The sequence below is a fragment of the Sinocyclocheilus rhinocerous genome, unplaced genomic scaffold, assembly GCF_001515625.1.
Source record: "Sinocyclocheilus rhinocerous isolate Xijiao unplaced genomic scaffold, SAMN03320098_v1.1 scaffold2594, whole genome shotgun sequence".
NCBI classification, from domain to species: Eukaryota; Metazoa; Chordata; class Actinopteri; order Cypriniformes; family Cyprinidae; genus Sinocyclocheilus; species Sinocyclocheilus rhinocerous.
In genome coordinates, this window is record NW_015665225.1 from 19,220 (window position 1) to 37,282 (window position 18,063).

General features: G+C 37.8%; 1 protein-coding gene across 1 annotated transcript in view; it reads left to right on the plus strand.

Annotated features, from left to right (window-relative positions):
- Positions 1 to 18,063, plus strand: part of LOC107731304 (netrin receptor DCC-like) — a gene marked incomplete at its 5' end in the record, with an annotated part of 67,152 nt that overhangs the window by 19,166 nt on the left and 29,923 nt on the right. The window contains 12 exons of the mRNA XM_016542357.1: positions 17 to 211; positions 2,725 to 2,820; positions 4,393 to 4,565; positions 6,030 to 6,168; positions 7,921 to 8,028; positions 9,693 to 9,887; positions 13,293 to 13,325; positions 14,967 to 15,132; positions 15,263 to 15,384; positions 15,795 to 16,052; positions 16,699 to 17,114; positions 17,232 to 17,573. Of these exons, the coding sequence (XP_016397843.1) occupies positions 17 to 211; positions 2,725 to 2,820; positions 4,393 to 4,565; positions 6,030 to 6,168; positions 7,921 to 8,028; positions 9,693 to 9,887; positions 13,293 to 13,325; positions 14,967 to 15,132; positions 15,263 to 15,384; positions 15,795 to 16,052; positions 16,699 to 17,114; positions 17,232 to 17,573 (2,243 nt within the window). The remainder of the gene's footprint in view (positions 1 to 16; positions 212 to 2,724; positions 2,821 to 4,392; positions 4,566 to 6,029; positions 6,169 to 7,920; positions 8,029 to 9,692; positions 9,888 to 13,292; positions 13,326 to 14,966; positions 15,133 to 15,262; positions 15,385 to 15,794; positions 16,053 to 16,698; positions 17,115 to 17,231; positions 17,574 to 18,063) is intronic.

Below are 18,063 nucleotides of genomic sequence, written 5' to 3' on the forward strand. Positions count from 1 at the left end.
TTTCTCTCGTCTATAGAAACTCAAGTTCCCAACCAGCCGAGCTCTCTGCACGTGCGTCCGCTGCCCAACAGCATCATCATGAGCTGGACTCCGCCGCTGAACCCCAACATCCTCGTGCGCGGCTACATCATCGGCTACGGAGTGGGCAGCCCATACGCCGAGACCGTGAGAGTGGACAGCAAGCAGCGCTACTACTCCATCGAGAACTTAGGTGAGAATCAGAGACGCTTAACTTCACAAACGCTGCTTTTATATGCCAGTTCTGTCAGGTCATGTGATCAGAGAGTTGTTTGCATTCATTCAATCAGAGAGGCTTTCATTCAGATCATTAATTATAGATCATCGATCACATGATGATGCAATCCGAGCAGCACTCATCAACATATTATTATTTGGAAGCTCTTAAGTGCTTGTTATGAAAAGCGGTGCGAATTCATTTGATGAAATGGCTTCCCATTCATTTATTCATTATGAAGAATAAAATTAGAATGTTTTATTTAAAGGCATCTAATTTGAAAACAAGTGAGGTGTAGATTGAATTTTTCTCATCACGCATGACAAAAGACACAAAATCTCAGATTTTAATATTCATGAGGAGGCGCGGTTAGTTCAACGCTCATGAATACGTAATGAGAGTTTGTTCAAGATCAAACACACGCACTAATGTTTTATTTATTCTATTTTTCTGTGATTACCCAGAAAAACTGATGTCAAGAGGAGTTTATGACTCCCTCGATAGCTTCATTAAAGCTTGTTTGTTTCATCAGCCGTTTGCCGAGAGCGTCTCGTGGTGCCTGCACTCATCTTTTGTTCTCCAAACGCTCATCTGGCCTCCTCTTACCTCCATTCTGGACAAAAATAAGGCCACGTCCTTATCAATATTTCACATGGAATCCACAGGTTACCATGGCAGCGATATTGAACTGAGAGCGGCTGCCCAGAAGGAAAAGAGAATCGAATGGAAAGAGGAAAAGAGCATCTTCTGTTTCTTTGTTCAGGGTTTCATACGGATACAAACAGAGTCATAAATTAATCTTTCAAAGCCTCGATCAATTACAGCCTCGAATTAAAACAGTCCCATCCTGCGGCGGCGCTGCTGAAAGCAGACGAGTGCCTCTCATGTACAGATGCTGCTGTTATTATCGTCAATAATAACTTTATTTGAATTTCCTCATCTGATGTCTTGCTTTGTTTGGTGTTATTCTTGTCTTCTGCACTTCTGCTGCATTTCTTTTTCCACGAATCACTGAATTGTAAAATGTTCAAGAGCAGGACACCTTTATTTAAATTGCGTTTTATACAATACAGATATATCATAAAATCAGCTTCACAGTAATAAACAAGAAAATAAAAGTATTAATGTTGCAAAATTAATCAATTATGAAACAAACTCAAGCTGTTACAAGACAGTAGTGTCACTATTCGGCTCAATTCAGTTCAATAACAGTGCCAATGTTGCAAAATGTATTAATTATATGAAATTATAATTAGGGCTGTGAAGCGATTAATTACATGATGTGTCGATTAATTAATCTAATTAATTGCAAATTAATTGCACATCAATTTTGACTGAGAAATTACCCCCCAGAAGATCATTTAAAGCCATTATTGTGTTAGACGAGAAAAGCATTGGATAGACATTACAAAAAAAGTAGTTTTGGAAAGAAATATTTTGATTCAACATTTGATAAATAATGATAATAAAGGAGTATCAATGGTATTAAAAAATTAATCTTGAAATATGAAATTATTTTTAAAAAGGTGGTGGCAAGTCAGTTTTAATGATTGAGTCATTGAATCATTCATTCAACTGATTTGTTCAAACAGCCGATTCATTCATAAAAAAGCAAGTGATTCCTTATGAATGAGTCACTGAATCATTGACTCACTCAATTTGTTCAAATGGCCGATTCATTCAGAAACAATTCAAGTGACTCTTTGTGAATGAGTCACTGAATCATTGACTCACTCGATTTGTTCAAATAGCCGATTCATTCAGAAACAATTCAAGTGACTCTTTGTGAATGAGTCACTGAATCATTGACTCACTCGATTTGTTCAAATAGCCGATTCATTCAGAAACAATTCAAGTGACTCTTTGTGAATGAGTCACTGAATCATTGACTCACTCGATTTGTTCAAAACTGTGGATTCATTCAGTAGCGAATCACCGCTGTGTGTTGACTTTGATCGGAACGGTTTTCATTTGCAAAATTGAGCAAAAACTGACAATACTGTGTCTAAAATGTAACACAATATTAACTTCTTGTTTACTGAACTATTAAATCAAAATCACATTAGTAATGGTGCAGATATTGGGGAAAAGCAGCACTCTTGCTGGTGTGATATTGCTAAACTATACCATATGATATAAATATAAGAGGGTGATTTATTTTTTTTGCTCATATCTTGAATTCTAGGCTCATTGAACTGCATTCTAATCGACTTCAATGTAAGATGACGGACAGATCTAGACGGGGTGCAACGTTAATGCATTAATCACTTTAACACAGTATTTTTTCCGTAATTAATCACACCAAATTAATAATAATAGATGAATGTCCACACTCGCCTCTATATAATGAACCGGTGTGTGGAGTGCTGTAGCTTTAAGACCTTTAACGCGTGTGAGACGGAGCATGTTAATAACTGCTGTAAACGGCCTCATCTCCAGCTTATCAGAACAGAATCAAGTCAGGTTTTTGTGTTTGTGTGTGTTTGCAGAGCCCAGCTCTCATTACGTCATCTCTCTGAAGGCCTTCAATAACGCGGGTGAAGGAGTTCCTCTGTACGAGAGCGCCGTCACCAGATCCATGTCAGGTGGGTCGCCGGAGCATCTCTCGCCTGTTTAGATCATTTCTGAGCTTTCAAATTATGAAATGAACATATGGAATATTACAAGACGGAAACTGAATCAGTGTGGTTGGTGACACATGAATCATTGAATCGTGAGACTGAGTTTTAAATGCAACTGAACAGTTCGAACTGATTCAGTGATTCAAATGAATGGCAGCTGTACATTTGAATCACTTCAGACTCTCTAGAGAGTTACAGACTCACCAGCCGTGAGACGCTGCTTCATTTTCTATCGTGCACAGAGACAGTCTCTGTTTTTAAAGCTTGTTGACGTGGAGAAACACAGTGTCTTTCATCATCATTGTGTTTCTGGTCTGAAAGCATCTGCAGCTACAGCCTTAACAGAAACCAAACTAAATCAAACATTTCTCTCGACTTTGACCATTATGGCTATTTTTCTGCACTGCATTCTGGGATTGTCTTCTCTGCAAGAATCAGGGTTATTAACATTAACTAAAACTAAAACTAAAACTATATATATATATACATATATACACACACACATATATATACATATATAAAGCCTTTTTCCTTACTTTAAATAAATATAAAGTGAAATATTATATATTATTTTATAATATATAATATAAATATTATAATAACTTGATGTACTAAAATAAGTTAAAACTGAAATAAAAATGAATGAAAACTAGAGACATTTTAATAAAAAAATCAAAAACTAATAAAAATGAGATAAACACACAACAACATTACTAAAACTTTAAGTAAAATTAAAATAAAAACAGAATATATAAAAATAAAAAGTAATTCAAAATATAAAAAACTAGAAATAAAAATAAAATAAAATGAATAGAAACTAAATAGATATTTAAATTTTTGAAAAATTTTCAAAAACTACTGGAAATGCCAAAAACACTAAAATTAAAATGAGCATAAACTAAAATTAAAATAACAACAGAATATATAAAAATAAAAACTAATTCAAAAAATAAAAAGCTATAAATAGAACAAAAATAAAATAAAATAAAAATGATTAGAAACTATATAGGTTTTTTTTTTTTTATTCAAAAACTACTGGAAATGCCAAAAACACAAAAATTAAAATTAAAATTAACTAAAATTCAAATGAAAACAGAAAACTGATTCAAAATATCAATAATTAATTAATTAATTTTAATTATTTATTTATTTTTAATTATTTCATTTAGTAATTAATTCATTTGTTTATTAATGTATTTGTTCATTTAAATTTCATGTAGCTAAATCCACATAAATACATGAATTCATTTCAATTTTTATGACCTATATCTGCAGGTTACCACTTTTCACAGCGTAGTTCTTCTGACTTTCACCTTGACCTGTTTGTGTCACTATCTAGAGCTCAATGTTCTTCTTTGTGTCTCTTTTTTCCTCTGTCACTCCATTTTCCACTCTTTTATTCCTGGTCCGTCCTGTGCGCTCTCATCTGTGATCACGTATGATTTGCTGCATGAACATGACTCCACACAGACCCCTCGGACCCGTCGGATGATGATCTGTTCCATCTGTTTGATAAATTCCCTACCCCTATCCCAGATACGTCCACGCCCATGATTCCTCCTGTAGGTGTGCAGGCCGTGGCGCTCATGTCCGACTCGGTGCGCGTTAGCTGGGCCGATAACTCCATTCCCAAGAACCAGAAGTCCTCGGAGGTGCGTTACTACTCCGTCAAGTGGAAGACCAGCCACTCCACCAGCGGCAAATACAAGGTCAATACCAGCGCTTTTCCCTCAAATAACACATGGATACCATGGTAAACCAATATGGGATTTAGTCCGTACCATTGTATTTACCCTGTGAATCAGATCAGGCTTCAAAGCGCTTATTTGTGTGAATGTGCTCGACGCTCGTCATACAGATGCAAGAAGTGTTATTTTAGTATCATTGATATACTGGTGTAGTTTTTCTTAATATTTTGAATTCAGTTTTATTTTTTTCATATTTTCTGATTTCATTATAATTTTAGTTAAAGTGTTCTGTAATTTTTATTAGATTTTTTATTTTTTTTGTCTTTATAATTTTTGTACTATTAAAGTTTTGTTAACACATTTTAATTTTATATTTTCGGTTTTCATTTTAATTTTAGATTTACTCATTTTCTTTGTAATTTTTATTAGTTTGGGTTTTCTTAATATCTCTATATAGTTATTTTAGTGTAATTGATATACAGTTATAGTTTTGCTAATATTTTGAATTAGATTTAATTTATATTTTCTGTTTGTATCTTAATTTTAGTCATTTTGTTGTGTGTTTTTGTCATTTTTATTCATTTTTTCTTTGTTGTGTTTTTTATATAAAGCACACTCTAAACAAAAATAAGAAATGTTGAAACTAAAATAAAATAAATTTAAGTTGTTATATTTTATTTCAGTTAATGTTTATTGTATTTCAAGTAATGATTTTTTTTTTTAGTTTATGATAACCCTGGCATGACTGAATTATTAATAGTTTTTGTTAATATATTGAAATAAATTTTATTTTTATGTTTTCTCGTTTCATTTTAAGTTTAGTTAAATTTATAGTAATTTGGTTGCGTGTTTTTTGTCATTTTTATAAGTTTTTTTATTTTTTTAAGTAAATAGTTTTTATTAAATTTATGTAGTTTTAGTTGTTTTAGTACTTCAACTAAATGAAAATGAGAAACGTTGTATCAGAAATGTTATGTCAGGTAATGTTTATTTTTATCTTTTAAATATTAAATATGTTGAATATTTTATTTTTGTCATTTTTATTAGTTTTTTTTAAGTAAATAGTTTTTATTAAATTTATGTAGTTTTAGTTGTTTTAGTACTTCAACTAAATGAAAATGAGAAACGTTGTATCAGAAATGTTATGTCGGGTAATGTTTATTTTTATCTTTTTTTTAAATATTAAATATGTTGAATATTTTATTTCAATTGTTCATGGGTTTAGTTTAAGTTAAGGACAACAGCTCGGGTGCAACTGAAGTCATTTGAAAATGTGAAGTTGTAAAGAATCATCTTGTTCTTGAGTCGACCAGCCTGACGTTTATATAGTAGTTCATGTTTCTCTGTTCTGATGAGTCTGTTGAAGAGCTGTGAAATCTGGAGAGTGATAAATAACTGTGAATGTAAAGTAATCACCGTGCTGTGATCATTGAGAGTTTGTGTGCTCGAGTTCTTTACTCCTCATGACGTGTGATTGTGTTTCAGTCGGCTGATACTACAGCTCTCAGTCACACCGTCACGGGTCTGAAGCCCAACACCATGTACGAGTTCTCCGTCATGGTGACTAAAGGACGCAAGTCCAGCACGTGGAGTATGACGGCACACGCCACCACATACGAAGCAGGTACAAACACACACAGCCGTTCTGTCCTTCTTGTGTTATAAAACACTGTTTATACTGCGCTATATAGCAGATACGTCCACCTGATGATCTGATCTGAGTCCATCAAGATCCAAAGAAAAAGAGAAAATAGTCAAATGCAATCAATGCTTTCATTTGTAAAGTGTTTTTCATTGAAATGTCAATAACTATTATGGTATGTATAGATACAGTAGTCCAGAGTTTCCCAAACTGGGGTTGGGGAAATGCTAATAATGATGAACTAAATCATAAATATGTGAAAGTGACGTGTGGCCAAGTGTGGTGTCCCATACTCGGAATGTGTGCTCTGCATTTCACCCATCCAAGTGCACACACATACACATGTTGCAATTGGTGGTTTACGGGGACTCTCCATAGACCTAATCGTTTTTATACTGTACAAACTGTATTTTCTATCGCCCTACACCTAAACCTACCCCTTACAGGAAACTTTCTGCATTTTTAGATTTTCAAAAAAACACCATTTAGTATGTTGTTTAAGCCTTTTGAATTACAGGGACACAGGAAGTGTAATACTCAGTTCGGGAATATAATGACTTAGTTTGGGAATTTCTCAGTTTGGGAATATAATTACTCATTTCGGGAATATAATTACTCAGTTTGGGAACATAATTACTCGGTTTGGGAATGTAATTACTCAGTTTGGAAATATAATTACTCAGTTTGGGAACATAATTACTCATTTTGGGAACATAATTACTCATTTTGGGAACATAATTACTCAGTTTGGGAATATAATTACTCATTTTGGGAATATAATTACTCAATTTGGGAGTATAATTACTCAGTTTGAGTATAATTACTCCATTTGGGAGTATAATTACTCAGTTCGGGAATATAATTGCTCAGTTTGAGTATAATTACTCAGTTTGGGAATATAATTACTCATTTCGGGAACATGATTGCTCCGTTTGGGAGAATAATTTCTCTGTTTGAGCATGTAATTACTCAGTTTGAGAGTATAATTACTCCATTTGGGAGTATAATTACTCAGTTTGGGAATATAATTACTCAGTTTGGGAATTGCTCAGTTTGGGAATATAATTACTCAGTTTGGGAATATAATTACTCAGTTTAGTAATATAATTACTCTGTTTGAGTATAATTACTCCGTTTGGGAGTATAATTACTCAGTTTGGGAATGTAATTACTCAGTTTGGAAATATAATTACTCAGTTCGGGAATGTATTTACACAGGTTGGGAATATAATTACTCAGTTTGGGATATAATTACTCAGTTTGGGAATATAAGTACTCGTTTTGGGAATATAATTACTCAGTTTGGGAATATAATTACTCAGTTTGGGAATATAATTACTCATTTTGGGAATATAATTACTCATTTTGGGAATATAATTACTCAGTTTGGGAATATAATAACTTGATAAAATGCCTTATCCTATGGTTTATGACGGCTCTCATCCACCTTCCTGTACATGTAGAAAAACAGTGTGTATAAAAGCGTCTTTAGTCCAGAAATAGATGCTTTTATCACTGTCTAAACTAACTGTAGTGAAGACATGAAACCTCACGATCATGGGAGGTCTCGGGGTTAATGAAGCTGTTTAATTAGTTTCTGTGTAGTGCTGGAATTAAAGAACTGCTTGTCATCTCTGAGAGATGGATAATAAAGTCACAGGTATCAAATGTGAAGTCTCATATCCGACATGAGCAGAATGCAGCATAAATGCTCTCTCTCTTCCCATTGGTCAGCGCCGAGCTCCGCCCCTAAGGACCTGACTGTGATTGGCCGAGAGGGACGTCCACGAGCCATTCTGATTAGCTGGCAGCCGCCGCTGGAGGCCAATGGACGAATCACAGGTGACGCTCAAACACACATGACACGACAGCATCATAATTCAGCTTGAGATGGTTTTGTTTGTCCATCCAAATAATAATAATCAATGAAACTGTGATCAAGACACAAATTATCCCATGCGGCAAAAATATAGATTTTTTTTTTCTGTCCAAAATATTTACTAAATATGTGTTGTAAACAGTGAAGCTCTATGAAATATATTTTAAAAATGAAAAATATATTTAGTTTTAACCTTCATATACCAAAATATATTTCTAAATGTATTTCATGGGCAAGAAAATACATTTACAATCATTAGCCTACATTTAGGATAATGTTTTAATGCATTATACTTTCTAAAGGTGCAACAATGTGTTATAATGTACTGTAACTGTGTTTACAATTATTCATGAGATCATTATAAGTAAAATACATACTTTAATAATGCACTATATATAAAGGCTCCAAGGAAAGTGTTTCCCAGTGTTGTTATTCTTAACTAAAATGACAACTATATTAAAAAATATAAAATATTGTTTGTTAATTGAAGCAAAGCTAAAATAAAAGATAAATATTAAATGAAAAACTTAAACATAATTACATATAAAAGAATTAAGATATAGGTTGTTGTAAAAATTAATATGAAGTATTATAACGATGGATATTCATAAGATCATTATAAGGTGCATTACACACATAATTAATGCATTAAAAATACTTTTATAATGCATTATGTATAAAGGCTTCAAGTAAAGTGTTACCTAAGGTTTTTCTTCAAATGTGACATAGGGGAATGTATTTTCTTGGATTAAAATATATGGACGGCAACATATACTTTTACATGCTTTTAATATATTTTAAAATATTAATATATAATAATAATATTTATTTAAATAAACATATATTTGTTTTTTTATTTTATAAAATATATATATTTTTTTTTTTCTTTAAAAAAATTGTATTTTTTATGTAATATATATTTCTGATTTTGATGAATAATTTTGTCAGTGTGTCAGCTGAGTTTGTTTACAATTTTATTATATATATATTTTTTATTTTTTCAGATAATGAAAATGTTTTTTAAACGTTATTATTGTATATTATGTTAAAGTATTTTGTATCAGTTTCTGATTTTTTTGCCATATGGGATATAAAAAGTCATGATACTGTGAGGGTCAGAAAATCATAACAGACTCTTAATTTAAGTGATTAAAACACACTCATTGTCACACACGGACGTTTCATGTGTCTCAGCACAAATGTGATGCTTCTCTTGACCTTCATCTCTGTGTGTGTGTGTGTGTGTGTGTGTGTGGAGTCCCTGCAGAGATACTGTATTGTTACAGAATTTGATAAGAAGCAGGAAAAATTGAACCTAATTCTCTCTCACACACACAAACTCTCTCACACAAACACACACAAACAAACTCTCTCTCACACACACACACAGACACACACACACACACACACACACACACAAACTCTCTCTCACACAAACACACACACACACACACACTCCCATTAAGAGGCTGTTGAGGGTTCGTCTGGCATTTGAAAGCTCTCGTGTGTCTTTAACTCGCCCTCGTTTTCCTCCCGTCACACTCACATTCTCACTCACCAGAGGCTCGACCTTTGACCTCTGAGTCAGCGCCGCACTAACCCGTTTAACCCTGCTCGTCTGCGTCAGGTTATATCCTGTACTACACGCTGGACAAGAACATGCCCATCGACGACTGGGTGATGGAGCCCATCGGCGGAGACCGGCTCACGCACCAGGTCATGGACCTCAACCTGGACACCGTCTACTTCTTCCGCATCCAGGCCAAGAACGCCAAAGGAGTGGGTCCGCTGTCGGAGCCTGTGCAGTACAGGACGGCCAAAGGTGAGCGGCTGCGTCTCAAATCATCACCTGTGCTCCATTAACACACTCTAAACACTCACATTTCACTTTGATTCTCAGTCTGATTCTCTAATAAGCATCAAAATATTCAGCAGCATACAGGAAGAGAAGCCATTTCTAATTATGCTTATCGAATTAATTTATAGTCAAGATTTTTCTAGCATCATCCTACATCTTTTCAGTGATCTTATTACAGTGCATATGTAAACAATTTTTAAATAAATTTGACACTTATTTATGCAATATTTAATCACCACGGTAGGCAGGGTTAGGTATTATTATTATAAATAAAATAAAATATAAATATCAGATGAAAAACCTAAACTAAAACAATTAAAATAAAATAGGCTGCAGTGCTAAAATTGTAACTGTAAATTAATAAAAACTAAAACTGAAATAAAAATATATTAAACCTAAATAATAATATTTTAAAAGAACAAAAACTAATAAAGAAATGACTAAAGCACAAAAAAATTATAAACTAAATTTAAAATGAAAACAGAACATATAAAAAACGTCTCAGGTTACTTATGTAACCATGGTTCCCTGAGTAGGGAACGAGACACTGCGTCCTCTAGGGGTCACTATAGGGAACGCCTCGTCGTGACCCGTGTCTGAAGCATACATTGAAAAAACACCAACTCGTTGGCTGGCGACAGCCATGACGTCACTACCGGTGCGACTATAGTATAAATAAGCGCCGGGAGCTACACATCATTCACTTCTTCGTCTGAAGCTTGCGTCCGCAGCATGGCAAGAAACCTAGAGGACGCAGTGTCTCGTTCCCTACTCAGGGAACCATGGTTACATAAATAACCTGAGACGTTCCCTTTCATGGGAACTTCGAACTGCGTCCTCTAGGAGTTGCTATGGGGAACGGTATACCCACGCCACCATACTGAGGGGAGTGCAAGCCAGAACCATGGCGAGCACTAAGTACCAACTCTACCATATTGCTATGGGAGTCGCCCCTGGGACGTTAGACGGCTGTCAGTGACGTTATTCCCTACGGCCAAAGGCCTAGGCTACATACCCCAAAAAACTTACCTGTTAGGGCCAGAACTCCTGGGCCCGGGGTAGAGCTCAAGGCTTGGAATCAGAACGGTCAGTGAAGACGAAGAAGAGAATGATGTGTAGCTCCCGGCGCCTATTTATACTATAGTCGCACCGGTAGTGACGTCATGGCTGTCGCCGGCCAACGAGTTGGTGATTTTTCAATGTATGCTTCAGACACGGGTCACGACGAGGCGTTCCCCATAGCGACCCCTAGAGGACGCTGTTCGAAGTTCCCATTAAAGGGAACTTCAAATTAAAAATAAAATATAAATGTTAGATGAAAAACTTCAACTATAAGAACATTAGAATTTAAAATTTTAAATCGAATCACTAAAATTATAACTGGAAATTGATCAAAACTAAATCTAAAATTAAAACTGAAATAAAAATTAATTTGTAAATAGAACAAAAACGAATGAAAACGACAAAAGCACATTGCGAAAAAATAAACTAAAATTAAACTGAAATGTGAAAATATAAAAAAAATAAAAGCTTATTGAAAAAAAAACTACTGGAAATAAATGTAATTTAAAACTAAAATTAAAACTGTAATAAAAACAAATAGTAATCATTAAAAAGAACAAAAACTATCGTTAAAATCACAAAAGCACAAAGCGAAATTACAAAAAATGTAACTAAAATTAAACTGAAATGTGAAAATATAAAAAATAAAAGCTCATTCAAAATAGTAATAAAAACACTTTAAAATAGGAAGACAAAGGAAAATATCAAGCAGCATAACACTCGTGGATGTGCGCAGAAGGGGAAAACACACGCATGAAACAGAATAAAATAACACAGACATGAAACAAAGCAAGATTGATTACAATAGTCAGTCAAAAGAAACATAACAGTAAGCATAAGCACAGATATGCATAACATACATGACACACAGATGCATGAACCTGAAACAGATCAGAGAAGCATGAGGTGAGCAGAGATGCTTAAAAGTGGACTTTGAGATCTTGTAATGATAGAATAGGAGTTATATGAATTCGTGTGGACCCTGGCAGCTGAGTTCTGAATATATTATAGCTTATTCAGTGCTGTAGTGGGTAAGCAAAGAAAAGGGAATTACAGTAATCTAACCAGGAAGCAATGAAAGCATGGACCAGAGTCTCAGCATCACAGATTTTTAAGAATGGACATAAACGGGGAACACTACAGAGGTGAAAAACGGCAGATTCAGTGAGTGAGGAGATTTGAGACAGTATAATATTTTAAACAGTGGTAGAAGGACGAACTAAGCAACCAGCAATAATAAAATTGTCAATAGAGAAACGAGATGTAGGACATTTGTTTTTTCAGTATTCAGTTTGAGGACATTTTGGGTCATCCAAGTATTTATTTCATCAATGCAAGCCCAAATGGAGCTGCTTGCTTTATTAATTCACTGAAACTATTTGAAAAGCAATTATTTATCCCTTATTAAGGCAGTCGGTAGATTTAGTCCAGGGCTTCTGTTTGACACGTCTGTTATTCAGCCAGATATCATCAGTTAACGGAGCTGATCACTGATATTGTGTCTTTGATTGGGTGAAATCTTCATGGCAGCATGTGGCCGTGTTTAATTAAGTTTGATGAATCATCTGATAAACATGAAATGCTGGAGTCATTTTATTGCTCTGTAACCTTCGGGACGTTCATTTCATTGTGTTAGGCGGTTGAGTTTTATCAGTCAATCATCACTAGTACTTCAGATGCACCATTTTCAAATAAAAATCCCACAGATGCACACTGAAGCGGTCCACCCATGCGGCAAAAAAAAAAAAAAAATATATATATATATATCAAAATATACAGAAAATGTCCTAAAAATGCATTTGCTAAAATATGTTTCAAAATATTATTTTTTTTGACATTTTTAAATCATATTTAAAAACTTTAAATGTATTTTTTGAAATCGTTTAAAAATATATTTTGCCCTCCGTTTATTTTAATCCAATAAAATACATTCACATGTGTCACATTTGAAGAAAAACTCAAATTCAGCATGGAACATGCTGTAAAAATGGCTGTATGGGCATATAGAACATATAGCACCTGCAAAGCAACACCCTGGCAACCACCTAGAGCACCCTAGTGATTTGCACTGCGCATGTATAAATGTAGTTTCTAGTGATGCTGATCATAATCTGCCGTATTTGTGTAGATTCACTGTACTCTCACTGCGTCTGCGTGAGGCGTTAGGATGCACTATAAGGAGTTATGATTGTTAATGTTGAGCGTTCACAGATGAAGATGAAGGGAATTACACAGCGGCAGAAACACACTGACAGACTTTCTCTCTCTCTCTCTCTCTCTCTCTCTCTCTTTCTTTCTTTCTTATAGTTGAGCATCCTGACAAGATGGCCAATGATCAAGGTAAGCAGATGTGTGTGTGTGTGTGTGTGTAAGTGTGTGTGTGTGTGTGTGTGTGTGTGTGTGTGTGTGTGTGTGTGTGTAAGTGTAAGTGTAAGTGTGTTAAAGTCACAAAGAGCACAAATAATTGCTTTCTCACCGAACTCCCAGCTCTAATCTCCATCTCTCGTCCTCCCCTTTACAAACGGTCTTCAGAGCGTCTCAGCGCTCGTCCGCTGCTGATAATTCTCCGTCTGAATGGACTGAATTGTAATGGGTTTGTTAAGAGTCTTTGAGTGGGGTGTTGTGTTAGGAATAGTGCGGTGATAACGGCGGTGAGGAGAGACGCGTGTCGCTGTCAGCACCATCTTTAAGGAGAGCTCCTTCCTTTGATTCCTGTCGTTAATTAAGACGCGCCGCGGCAGGAACGAACTCCTCACATGCTTTTAATTGACATCCAGAGAGAAACGTTCAGAAAAAGATAGAAATGTGTCACCAAACACAATATATGTGAATAAACACAGTATTTTACTTGACTATTAGCCTAACCGTTTCACACAACACAGATTTTCTGAAAAAAATAAAACATTTCATAGGGCTCCATTATTGTAATTTTTTTTATAAATTATTAAATTGTTAAAGTGTTATGAATTCAATTAATTTCACATTCTTTTTTTTTATTATTAAAATGTAGTTAAACCATTAAAACATGATCCAGAAAAATCCAAATAAACTAAAAGCACTGAATTTGGGAAAAATAAAATGTAATTTTAGGGGGGAAAAACAGATTTCATAGGGCTCTAAAAATGATTTTTTTAAATTACTTGTTTCATGATTTCAATTAATTAGACATGCTTTATGATCATACTAAAACAGAATGAAAAATTAAAACAGAAAACAGAATTTGGGGAAAATAAAAGATTGCATAGGGCTCTAAATAATTTTTTTTGGTAAACTTAAATTATTTGTTTCATGATTTTAATTCATTAGAAATAAAAAAAACGAAAACAGAAAAAAATGAATTTGGAAAAAATAAAATGGAATTTGAGGGGGAAAAATAAATATAACAGATTTCATAGTGCTCTAAAAAATATTGTTTTTCTTGTAATCAATTGTTAAATTCTTTCATGATTTCAGTTTAAATGTACTTTCTGATCAAATTAAAACAGAAAACAGAATTTGTGAAAACAATGGAATTAGAGAAAAAAGCGATTTCATAGGTGTCACAGATCAGCCGGAGACAACAGGTTAGTGATTGAAATAACAGGTTTATTGACAGGAATGGAATTGGCAGATTGACTGAAGCAAAGGCGGGTGAGTATCCAACACAAATAATAGTTCTTATGGTTCTTAGCTGAGTACTGGAGATGGGTTTCTTTGCAGGTAGGCAGAGGGTACGGGATCCAGGAGCGAAGGAGATCAACGTAGGAGGAAGCTTGGGAATCTAAGGGCAAGTAGAGATAGGTAAGTAGCATATAGCGAGTCTGGTAAAGTTCAGGGTAGTGAACGGTAGACTGGACGGTGAGTGACTGGAAGGAGCGTGTTTTTGAATAGTGACTTGATTGCAGATGACAGGTGCGGTGAATCAGAACTCAGGTGAACGTGATCTGGTGTAAGTTGTGGCTGGTGATTGTGGTGACTCGCTGACATTACCCCCTCCTCCAGGGGCGGCTCCTGACGCCCTCACGCGGCGACGGGGGCGACCACGGCCTCTGGGTGCGGGACGATTAGGATGGGTCCGATGGAACTCCTCTAGCAATGTGGGGTCAAGAACGTTGTCCCGGGCCACCCAGGATCTTTCCTCTGGTCCATATCCTTCCCAATCTACCAGGTATTCACAACAAATGGCCAAGCAAGCGCATGACATTTACATAAATAAACATATAGAAGTAGAAGTAAACAACTAAAAAAATATATTAAATTTTGAATTTTCATAGGTTCTATGACCCCTTCATACATAGGTGTAAACTGCACGTGATACTGGGACGGTCCGATGGAACTCCTCTAGTAGTATGGGGTCAAGAACGTCGTCCCGGGCCACCCAGGATCTTTTCTCTTGTCCATATCCTTCCCAATCTACTAGGTAGCCGCCGCAAATCCAGGACTTCCTTGACCTGATAGACGGATGGCTGTTCGAAGATGTCTGGAGGAGGAGGCTCGGCCGGTTCTGTGAGTTCTGGTGCAGAAGGAGAGAAGGGTTTTAGGAGGGATACATGAAAGGTGGGGTGAATTCTGTACCTGGGTGGAAGTTGGAGCTGGAAGGTGATCTTATTTATCAGCCTCTGTATTGGGAACGGACCAATGTAGCGGAGACTCATATTCTTGCAAGGCAGGCGGAGGCGCAGATCCCGGGTTGATAGCCATACTTGCTGTCCAGGCTGGTAAGTGGGAGTCGAGGAACGCCGGGTGTCAGCGAAGGTTTTATGCCTCCGCACTGCACGTTGTAGGTGGACATGAGCTGAGTCCCACACTCTCTCGCTCGCTCGGAATCAGTAGTCTACAGCAGGGACTTCCGATGGTTCTTCGGTCCACGGGAAGAGTGGGGGTTGGTAACCAAATATGCACTGGAAAGGTGTGAGTCCGGTGGAGTTTTGTCGGAGGGAGTTTTGTGCATACTCGGCCCATGGGAGGAAGCAGGCCCAGCTGTGCTGGTCATCTTGGCAGTATGCCCGGATGTAACGCCCGAGTTCCTGGATCTTGCGCTCAGTCTGGCCGTTAGTCTGGGGATGATAACCGGAGGACAAGCTCACTGTGATCCCTAGCAGTTGGAAGAACGCTTTCCAAACGTGGGAGATGAATTGCGGACCCCGGTCTGAGACGATATCCTCTAGGACTCCTGAAGACATGTGTGAAGAGCGACTCGGCAGTTTCTAGCGCCGTGGGTAACCCCTTGAGGGAAATTAGTCTGCAGGCTTTCGAAAAGCGATCTACTGCCACTAGAACGCAGGTGTTGCCTTAAGTCAGTAACGAAATCGATCCCAATGTGAGACCAGGGCCGCTGAGGTATGGGCAGTGGCATGAGCATGCCTACGGGAGATGATGAGGAGATTTTGACATGGCACAGACTGAGCACCCTCGGACGCACCTGATGACATCACGGGACATACTGGGCCACCAGTACCGAGCTTGGAGGAGCGAGAGGGTCTGTTGGCTGCCTGGATGTCCAGAGGCCGGTACATTGTAAACTAAGCCCAGAAGGGGTGGTCTTTGAGAGGTGGGAACATACGTCTTACTTTCTGGGCCTCCCAGCGGAGCTGGTTCGGTGAGAGTGGCGGCTTGAATGTCCTTGTCGATATTCCATACAATGGGACTTACAATTAGGGCTGGAGGGAGAATTGGCTCAGGTTCTGAGGGTGCAACTGGTGAGTGCATTCGTGACAATGCGTCCGCCTTACAGTTACGGTTGCCAGGCCAGTAGGTGATATTGAAGTGAAACCTGGTGAAGAACAGCGCCCAGCGGGCTTGACGGGAATTGAGTCTTTTTGCATCTCGGAGATATTGAAGGTTCTTGTGGTCCGTAACAACAGTGGAGGGATGATTGGCTCCCTCCAGCCAGTGCCGCCACTCTTCCAGGGCCAGTTTTATAGCGAGGAGCTCTCTGTTACCAATATCATAGTTTTGCTCCGCTGGGGTCCTTTTCTTGGAGTATTATGCGCAAGGCTGGAGGCGTGGAGGCCCTCCATACAGTTGAGACAGCATGGCCCCAACCCCGATGAAGGACGCATCCACTTCCACCACAAATGGGACCAGAGGATCGGGATGACGAAGGATAGGGGCCGTGCTGAAGGAGGTCTTGAGTTGTTCGAAGGCTTCGTGGGCGCTGGTGTTCCAGGACAGGGACTTGGGCTTACCTCGGAGCAAAGAGGTTAAAGGAGCTGAGTGCAGACTAAAATCCTTAATGAAGCGATGATAGAAGTTCGCGAATCCTAGGAAGCTCTGGAGCTCCTTCACCGACTGGGGACGATTCCACTCCGTGATTGCCTTTACCTTGCCCAGGTCCATTTGAATTCCCTCTTGGCCAATAACGTACCCAAGGAACTGCACAGTGGGGCCATGGAACTCGCACTTCTCCAGCTTCAGGTAGAGGTGGTGTTGGCGAAGCTTCCTGAGGACATGCTTCACGTGACGGCGATGGTTGGCCAGGTTCCGGGAGTAGATGAGTATATCATCGATGTAGACGATTACAAAGTCATTGAGGAACTCCCGGAACATCTCGTTCATAAACCCCTGGAAGACGGACGGGGCGTTGGAAAGGTCATACGGCATAACGAGGTATTCGTAGTGGCCAACTAGGGTAATGAAGGCCGTCTTCCATTCATCACCTTCCCGGATTCTCTCCAGCTTGGAGAAGATGCGTGCCCTACAGAGTTCCTCGAGAGTGGCAGGGACCAGGGGAAGTGGATAAGGATGCTTCACAGTCTGGGAGTTTAGCACACGGTAATCAATACATGGCCTCAAGCCCCCGTCCTTTTTTCCCACGAAGAAGAAACTGGAAGCGGCCGGTGATGTGGAGGGACGAATGAAACCTTGAGAAACAGCCTCCTGTATGTATTCCTCCATAGCCTTGCGCTCCGGGATGGACAGGGGGTACACTCGACCCTTGGGGAGTTTAGCTCCAGGCAGCAAGTCGATAGCGCAGTCCCATGGCCGATGATGCGGTAGGTGAGTGGCAGCCTGCTTACTGAAGACATCCTGGAACGCCACATAATCAGATGGGACGGTGGGTGTTTCCAACGGCTCCGGACTCTCGATGAGAGTGGAG